The 9456-nt window shown below is 40.8% G+C and overlaps 1 protein-coding gene across 1 annotated transcript; it reads right to left on the reverse strand.

Annotated features, from left to right (window-relative positions):
• Positions 1-89: 89 nt before the first annotated feature.
• On the reverse strand, positions 90-6179 carry LOC122770892. Its single transcript, XM_044028096.1, has 6 exons — positions 6072-6179; positions 5924-5959; positions 4485-4748; positions 3552-3824; positions 1711-1869; positions 90-1370 (listed from the first exon to the last, which is right to left on the reverse strand). The coding sequence occupies exons 1-6, from the start codon at positions 6112-6114 to the stop codon at positions 1213-1215; spliced, it is 933 nt and encodes a 310-aa protein (XP_043884031.1). The 5' UTR covers positions 6115-6179; the 3' UTR covers positions 90-1212.
• Between the last annotated feature and the right edge of the window lie 3277 nt (positions 6180-9456).

Genomic DNA, 9456 nt, shown 5'->3' on the forward strand with positions numbered 1-9456 from the left:
AGGATTTGAATGAAAAAATTCACAGACTAATGAAGATAAATTGTCCCTATAGATAAAAAAAAAGCATCATACATTTTATTTGTGCTGCACTTTTCATTCACAAAACATAACACAATGCTACACATAAAAAAATAAACCAACACACACGTGTTTATATGACATGTTTGAACGTTAAGCATTAGGTAAATATGTGGTCTGATGTTTTTAATATACATTTTGGGAGCAGCTCATTCCGGGTGGGGAGTTTTTCACTCTTGAATCATTGCCAGTCTCTGTCAATCATCTTCAGGCGCTGGTGTTGCTAAGTAACTGCAGGATCTTTTTTATTCATTATTATGTCTGAATTTTTTAGTGCAGCTACACTGGAAACTTGCTCTTGTGTGGCTTTATATCTTCATAAGGCAAAGTAAGGTCAGCAGGTTTGCATTAAACTGACACTGACCTTTGTAAGTGAACGTTATTATCGGCCAGAAAAAGCTAGGTTAAAGTGACGTTATGTTTTCAGCTACCTCGCTAGCTAGCTAGCGACAACCAGAGCTGCTGGGTTGGTGCATTTCAAAGTCAAATTTTGAAAAACAAACGGTAACTAAAGCTATAACATAGATAGTGATGTGATTTGCCACTCAACAATTCAACAGAAAAAGACGAAAAACAACCAATTCACCCTCTTTGTCTAAACGTCAAATTCCTCGTGCCAGTGAAAAGGTGAATTAGCTGGCCAGCTAACTTTCACAACTGCCAATGGCACTTTCTTTCATTGTGACACATGCATAAAAAACAAAAGTCATGTCGAAATCTAAGTTTAGGCGTTGTTTTTATAGTTATATGACGGATATAATGTTGAATTTATACATGTAAGCCACAACCATATGTGTCAAATGATGGAGGAAACATAAACAAAACTAATTAGAAGAATAAACTGAGCTTCAAGTAGAAATAAAAATTATCGATAGATAGGGATTCAAGCCATGGAATATGCGCCCTTTTACTTTTGGAGTACTGTTCCCCAACAAACCCTTTCAAACCTGGAATAAGTTTATGCTCAAACTTGTGGCTCGCGGGCCACATGCTGCTCTCCAATCCATTTCATGTGGCCCACCATAGATAGATAGATAGATAGAAAGAAAAAAAAACATTACCAACTAAGAGTATTGTAACTGTAATATTCCTGAATTGTGGAATTGAATTGAATTGAGACTTTGTGAATCGGGATCAATTCGGTTCAGGAATTTGTTGGTTATACCCAGCCCTCGTAGCGATACTATAGCTTCCTCTACCCATCATGAATTTGTACAGCACACACATCAGCGCCGACCCCACCAGCAGGCAAACTCCCCCGATCACGGCTTCCTTCCACAGCGCCATGTGACCTGTACAGACAAAGAGGAACAAAGAAGGTGACAAATAAAGAATGTGAATCTGAAATCCCCCAACACAAAGATCACAGTAACAAACAAGCTGCCGCAAAAATCTTAACTCCAGCGGCAACAAGTTCACACCATATTAATGGTTTGCCCCCATTTGTATGTCCTTGTATGCCCATTTGAATGTGCAGATCTTTATGGTCTTCCACAAAAGGGTCAGATGATGACATTGACCTCACAGAAATGGCGAGCATGACCCAGACGTAAAGTGCCGCTGTAGTTGTTTTTCAAACACAAACTCTGGACAATGTCCAGAGATGTGGAACAGGTGCGATTGAATACTCACCAGCCTCACCCTCTTTGGTGACCTCACTGTTGTACGTGCCACTGTGCTCTTTGCATAACTTCTTGATCTGGAATTCTGTGATGTTCTTGTTAGCGGTGGTCGTCAACTGCTTTCCCTCTGGGATTTTCGGTGAGTCAGCGGGGGCGGTCAGAGGTGGGTCTGTCAGCGGAAATAATGTTGGGGTAGGGGTTACGCTCGGACATACTTTTGGCCACGTCCAGACAGAAACGGCGCGACATGTAAACATAATTTTTTTTCCAGTCAAGACAGCATCGTTTCAGGAAATATAAAATATGTCAGGACTGTAAGTTGTGCTTTAACGTTACACCAGAAAAACTTTCATTGAAGGGAAGTGTTCGGCTGCTTTTGTGAAATCAAAATTGTCCAAGTCTTTGTGACAACTTTGCGATCTTCATCAACCTTGTGACAGCTTCTTAGGGCAGTTTTGATTCAGTTTTGGAGCGAGAATCTGCGTTCGGCAGGTGTGCCAGACACGGGAATTATGGCGGCGATCTTCCCCAAAATCCCTTGGCCTTTTAACAAAATTATTTTATAGTTAGATTCTTGCTAACATGTCTCATAGGTATCAGAATATTTTCACTTTTCCACCGGACAATTCACGTGACACCGGCCAAAAGCCGGCATATACCGGCTACCGTAAACCCTGGTTGGGGGAAAGAGGTAAAATTAGTTTAGTGCTGCCTGAAGTTTGTTTTTAAAACAAACAAGTAGCCTCCTAAACCAGTCTCCTAAAATCATTTTAATTTCTTTCAAGAACAGCTCACATATTTAGGGACTTTCTTGAAGGGGTTAATTCATTCATTGTCAACTGCTTTATCCTCCACATCCTCCCTTTGGGGAGACAGAGCCATTCCCAGCTGTCAGAGAGCAAACGGTGGGCAGGCCATCAGTCCTTTGCTGGGCAAACACACACGAGACAAACAGCCACTCACTTTCACACTCATACAAACTTCACACAGAAAGGCCCTTGTTCCGATAGGGTTGCAAAACCTAGACCTTCTTGCTTTGAAGCAACAGTGCTAGCCACTACACCGCCGCGTGGCCCAGAGAGATAATTCAATGAATCAATAAATGAAGCTGTATATTATGGGTGGATTCGCACTAGCAGAGTTGCCCCCTGGTGGCTATTCAGTGTATTCTTACTTCCAGGGTTGTCCTCTGCCAGGAAACCAGTAGACTACATCCATTTTTTTAAACATGGCTTATGTTTGAATCCTTGTTTGAGTTTGAATGGTCTTCCTGTGTATGAGTGAGTAATAACAAAGGTCCACAGTGAATGTTGAAAATGGCTCAACAACAATACTTGACTACTTGCTTTGAAAAGTTACCTATTAGATTAGCATTGAGTATTTGACTTAGCGGGGCGTCCTTGTTATTATTCGTAGCCTCACACATGTACTTGTGTATTTCTTCAGGCTTGCTGATGGTGACTGTGGAAACTGCTTCCTGAGTGGGCAACTTGACGGTGTTTGTTCTCAGCCGGGTTTCTGTCGTACACTCCGGACGCTGGGTTTCAGCTCTCAGCTGAGCGGCTAACCGGTGGATGTCTACAAGCTCCACAGACTCCAAAAGTTTCAAAAATACAAGCAGCAACATGTCAGGTACAAGTAAGACTTTTACTCTAGTAATATTCTGAGGTGACTTTGACTTCTACCAAACTAATTTTCTGGTAAAATACTTGTACTTTTGCTCAAGTATCACTTTCAAGTACTTTACAGAAGACTGCCTTTAAACAGAGAAGCATTTCATAAAATCTTTGGTAAACATTCAAAGCAAAAATGAAAATGAAAATCCACTGTTAATCCATATAATAATCTCACCTTTAGGACGCACAGTCAGGGTTTCACTGCGCTTCTTGATGCCTTTGGCTTGAGCCACACAGGTGTAGTTGAAATCAAAGGTCAGGGCTTTGACAGAAAACACTCCCAGCTCGGTGGAGTTCAGAGAAGTGTTGGACGGCTCAAGAGTGTAAGTCAGCTCTTCCTTGTGGATTCTCTCAGACGCATAGCTCTCACTTTTGCAGGTCAGTGACATGAAGTCTCCTTTAAAGACGTCAGCAGGGTTCATGGTGAGCGTGGGTGATGAAAACAGTTCTGTGGACCGGCGTCAAACAGACAGCAAGTCATGCATCTGCAATCAGGTCATGACTGGGAAACACTGCACAAATGCCGCATCCTCAGATTAGCTAAATTTAGATTATGTTACTAAAGGTTAGGAAAGTATCGGAAGGTAACATGACATTTGTTACAAGGTACTCCCCCAGTAATGTCTTTAAACTAGTTACATCTCACAATAATTATTTGCACTTCATTGATTATATGCACTGGTTTCCAAAAAGCCAGCAAGCTGTCAGCCACAGATGCAAAGATGTTCTACAGTCCGTAAGAGTATTTAGCGACAAATTATAGAATTTAGTGGAAGCTGTACAAACGGGGATGCAGCAGTGTCCCCAAAATGGCGCTTAAATTTGAACGCCTTTTTCATGTAAATCGCTAATGTCACCTTAAAAGATCTAAGATTCCCCTTAACGACAACTGAACAGAAGTTACTTGTCAGTGTGTGTGTTTGTTGTAATAAGTTAGGGTAAGGTTAGTGTCTGGGGCAAGCTGGGAAGCTGTTATGACAATGAGTTTTCATGTGTGCTGCTCAGACCTCAAAATCATTCAAAATCATTTTGTTGTTTGATTTTTTGTTTCCATTTTGACCTAGTCAAAAACACTACTGTAAGTGTATGTCCGACAGTGTTCACTCACCGGTCACTGAAGCTCTCTGGTTGGAGTTTTTTGTTCCATTTCCCATCCCAAATCTGCACTCGAAATCCAGCGGGTTCTTTGTCTGTGCATCAATGGTGTAGATGGGGATAGTTTTGGTCCTGTGCCTCAGGTCCAAGTAGATGGGCGTATTATTAGAGCTGCACAGACTGATGGTGCATGTGATGTTGCACGTGATGCTGAGCTTGTCTCCTTCATAGACTTTGTCCTGAGGGAATATCTCCAAAAAAGGTATGATGGAGGGCTCTAAGGACACAAAACAGTTAAAAGGCCATTCACGGCTTGAGTGAGCTGAGGTTTGAACTCACAACTTTAGACACCGAGAACAAATCCCACTCCCTACCAATCCTAATCCCAATGAGCTACATGCCAAGTAAGAGAGTGTAGATGACCACATCTGGAGCAAATGTCCGTTGAATATCCAACATGAAACAAATTTTTATTTTACTAATTTATTAATAATTTAATAATTCTTCCTCGTTCATCGCGGCACTAGCTCGGTGCTAGCCGTGAGATCGATGAATCTTCTGCTCAATACACAATGCCTGGGGCCCTTGTGGCGTATTTTTGAGAGTTGTGTGACTGCTGCAGGTTTGTACTAGGATTTGTATTTTTCTTTTTTAACCTGTCTACTGGGCAGTACCTAGGACATGTAATATGCTTGACTGCATGTCTTATGGTGTCAAACAGATTTGCTGTGTTACCACTCAGGGGGGGCCCGCTGGGACCGACGCAAGCGTAACATGGGGCAGCGTGGAGACCCTGTAGTCCATCGGGAGCTGTGCCTGGCTCATGCGGGGCTGGATGGTTTGGGTTAGCGGTCTGGGGGGGGGCAGCTTTCGTTTTCTTCTGGCAGAAGGGTTAAGTTTTTATATTGTTCTTGATGCTTTCTACTCTTATTATTGTGTATATTTCTGGCATATGTATTGTATAACTGGTTTCTCTTAAGTGTGTTTTTCTATTGTTCTGATGAAAGATTTGTGCAATTGAGAAATATTACACTTTTAATTTTTTTCGGGGGGCGGTTCAAGCTAGAACCGCCATGGCCTGTGGAGTTCCGCAGGGTTCCTTCCCGGGGCCCCTCCTGTTCTCATTGTATCTGCTTCCTCTGGGCTCTATCTTTAGAAACATGCGGTTTCACTTTTATCAAATGCTGGCTCCTCTGAAGTGTAACAATGCATTCTAGGTCCAACCTCCACTCGCATGTCATTGAAATCACAAGAAGCAACTCCCAAATTGTGGAATAGTTTGACACTTCACATGAGGCAGAAGTCGGTCATGAAGATGGAAAAATGCATTCTATAAAGCTTGAAGACTTGGCCTACCACCAAGGGTTAAAGCATAACCTCCTGCTTTAATGTTAAGACACATCGAAGCTGTAATTTACTTAAGGGAAGAAGTTCTACAGAAGTTCTACTCACGTGGCTGTGCGTCCACTACTGTTCCTGGATGGAAGTCTTGGAATAAGACAAGAAATTGACCAGATTAGAGACAAAACCTACTGCGCCACCCAAAAAAAGCAATAAATCCACAGAGAGGTTCCTAAGAGAAGAAGGTTAGGAGTCTTACAGCTGGACAAGAGTGTAAAGGTGAGCAGTCGTAGAAGAACCATCCTGTCTGAGGAACGCTGAGGCGTTCGCTGTTGCTGCTGCTGCTGCTGCGGCTGCTGCTGCCGTACAAGATGTTTACCTATGTGTCTGGATGAGAGGTGGTGTGTGTTTGTCTACGTGCATGGGGATTTCATCACGGCAGCCATCCGCATGAATTCATTTGAGAGGAAGTAATATTGTTCCCTCAGGATGTTCATGCTGCCCGACTCCCTGCTGCTGTGGAATGTTCTCCTCGGTCTCCTCCTCTATGTGGTCGTCACAATAATTACACTGTGGAAAACGTAATGTAAAAGATACTTTTACATTAATGTAAAACAAAGGGAAGAACGCATGTTTTCAGGGATTTTTAAGTCTTTTTAACTGATCTACAGTGCGGCATTGTTCGCACTCATGACACTTCCAGTGACGACACTCTCTGAAATAATCAGTGGGCGGCAGTCTGGCGACGTCACATTTTAGTATTGACTCAGCTCGCTTGGAACCTCGTCAGAGCACGTACTAAAAGAAGCACCAGGTACTATCACTAATGGAAAAGCGGAAAAAATAACGTGCAGAGTCGAGCCGTGCTGGAACTGTGTAGTGAAAAAGCGCCATTAAATTCACTGGTAACCACTCTTGTTGTTTGTAGTAAAGATAATTGTGGGGAAGTCACGAAATAGACAATTTTCCTTCTATTTTTGCTCATAAATATAATATAGACAATAATCACTACAAATAGCACAGTGTTTCTCAATGCACAATGTCACTTTTGCTAAAACGGCATAATTTATCACTTAACATCACTGGCACTAGTAGTTAATAGTTACAAACACACCTATAGTATAAGAAACAAAAATCCAAAAAAGTTGTGCTTAAAAAAAAGGATGTAAGACACTCTGCACATTCTCATATCCTCTGTATATACATTTTAACATTGCCATGGACAAAAGCAGTCTAAATGCGCTGTGCTCTAAGGGTTAAACAGATTTTAAAAAACTAAACTAAACAAAACCACATGGAAAAATGGATATAATAATAATAATGATCTGAAGGATAACAAAAAGTTCCTTGCACCAATTCATGGCAGGAGCCATTTCGGCCCCTGCCATTCGTGGCTCAGGCCCTAATAAAAAACAATAAAACACAACAGCACACCTTTAATTGTTTCATTGATGACAGAAAAGGTTAGTGTTCATGAAGCAGAGGGGATGTACTGGCACAAAACGAGGAGGGCACTCGTGTCACAGTTAGTGTCTTCACTGTGCACACCGTGTCAGTCAACACTGTGGTCAAGGTAGTCATGACAGTAATGACACTGCATTATGCACCTGAAGGACACACAGGAAAACACCATGTTGCAAGGATCTGCGTGTCCAAACCTGAAACAACAAACACCTGAGACGCGTTCTCGCGTATCAACAACCTCAACTGACTTATCATCGCCCATGGGACAGGACACGTTGTTGTTTTTTTGTGTTGGTAGTTTTTAAACGGCGACCTTTTACATGGTGAATAAATCATGCCGGTTATTTTCCCGGTGCATCACACTCACTTTCCCCCCCTGTAATTGAATGTCCTCTCTACGATGACCTCAAGGACTTCAGGGGTTTGCGTGGCGTTCGTTGGCATGGCAACAGCACTCAGACTTTTTTCTTTTTCCCCGGCATCCTTATTAAAATTCCATTATGCTTAATGGCCCAGCTTCATCCACATGGTCAGCAGTGACGTGCGGTGCAGTTCATGACACTCGTCAGATGTACAAATATATATATATATATATATATATATGAACCCAAAATCTCTTTGTAGAATTCACAGCGAACGAGTGTGAATGAGACAGTGTAGTCACAGACTATAATGTGTAGCTTGTTTATTTTTAAATTATTTTAGATAATTCCTATCTTCTTCTTCATATGTATGTTATTGTAGTGTGTCATGTAGTTTTAGTGTGTTGTATAGTGTCGTTTTAGTGTGTCTATAGATTGTGTACATGTTATTGTACTGTTACATGTACATGTAGTCACTTTTTTATAACATTACTTATGTAAAAGTCTTAAAGTATATGACATTTACTGTACTTAAGTATTCAAAGTCACTACAAAGTCAAAGTATTAAAAAAGTGAGGCGTCAGACTGTTCTCAGCCAATCAGCTCCGCACACCTGTCACCTTGAGGAGTGTCTTTTAAAACAACTGCTAGGAAATGATGCCTTCCCTTCCAAGTTTGTGGAGAATATAGCCTTCACTGAGTTTGTCCACAAAGGTTATTGTAAAAACAACAATCCATACAGTCGGGCGATTGTACACGTCCATCCACAATTTTTGACAAATGAAAACAATTTTGCCTCAATTTTAGACACTGGAAAGCAAAGTTAACGTTAGTCTGCGAATCATTTTCTGAACAAAGAATGTGTTTATTTAAAAAAATAAAATAAAATCTTGATTTGTCATCCGCGTGATAATAGCTTCAAAGTCCAAATATTGTGTGGCATTCAGGGAAGTTGAGGTGGAAACGGAATTTGCTTTGATGTTGCTTAAAAAATAACACATTATATATACAAGATATATAGTTTTAAATACATAGCTCAGTTCAAAGCATTATTAAACCAGAAATACTGGAAGTACAACTGAAATTAAGCTGCTCCGGTGTCTCCACCTTCCTGCGCGAACCAGTTTCCATATGAAACAGTGTCACACAATGTACCCATGTAATTAGTTGGGAGCAGCATCTCCAATTATATACTATAGTGCATGTTTGTTTATGTTCCCCCCCATTTGTGATTTTTTGTTTTTTTGTTTTAAGTTGTATTTATGATTTATTTATACCCTAAACCTACTTTTATATTTTTCAAGTCTTTAATGTTATTTTATTCAATCATTTCACCTCCTTTAACAGTTTTATTCTTCTTATCTACACACACACATCCTGAGGGCTACCATAATCAATGGCAGGTATCCAGATCGCCCATAGTTTTTGAATTTTCTTTTGACATATTGCACCATCTCCATATTACACCAATGTTTATATACATATGTATGTATATGTATACATATACATATATATTTATATATAGGTTATGTATAGGTTATATATATTTATTTCCCCCCCCACCGATATTTACGTTCTTGCTCTTGTCTAACACCAAAGACTTGTTTTGCGTCATTACATTATTATTATTATTTTTTGTAACTGTGACATTTTTGTTAAAGTTACCACATTCTCCTTTTATTTTTTCCGCCCACTGTCGGTGTCTTTGATGTGAGCGGCAGATCCGCTCCTCGTCATTCACTTCCAGGTGCTCTCCTCCACGGTCCAGTCACATTTCAACACGAACTGCTTACGGCCTCATAAATGCGCATGCGCACC

The sequence above is a fragment of the Solea senegalensis genome, linkage group LG6, assembly GCF_019176455.1.
Source record: "Solea senegalensis isolate Sse05_10M linkage group LG6, IFAPA_SoseM_1, whole genome shotgun sequence".
In the NCBI taxonomy this organism is placed as follows: domain Eukaryota; kingdom Metazoa; phylum Chordata; class Actinopteri; order Pleuronectiformes; family Soleidae; genus Solea; species Solea senegalensis.

What these genes read in the sequence shown, in the direction of transcription:
- LOC122770892 (XM_044028096.1), bottom strand. Translation starts at nt 6,114, where the DNA reads ATGGTTCTTCTACGACTGCTCACCTTTACACTCTTGTCCAGCT. An exon ending in CTTTACACTCTTGTCCAGCT is followed by an intron (nt 5,960 to 6,071) that starts GTAAGACTCCTA and finishes TCTTATTCCAAG; the next exon opens with ACTTCCATCCAGGAACAGTA. An exon ending in CCTGACTGTGCGTCCTAAAG is followed by an intron (nt 1,870 to 3,551) that starts GTGAGATTATTA and finishes TTCCGCTGACAG; the next exon opens with ACCCACCTCTGACCGCCCCC.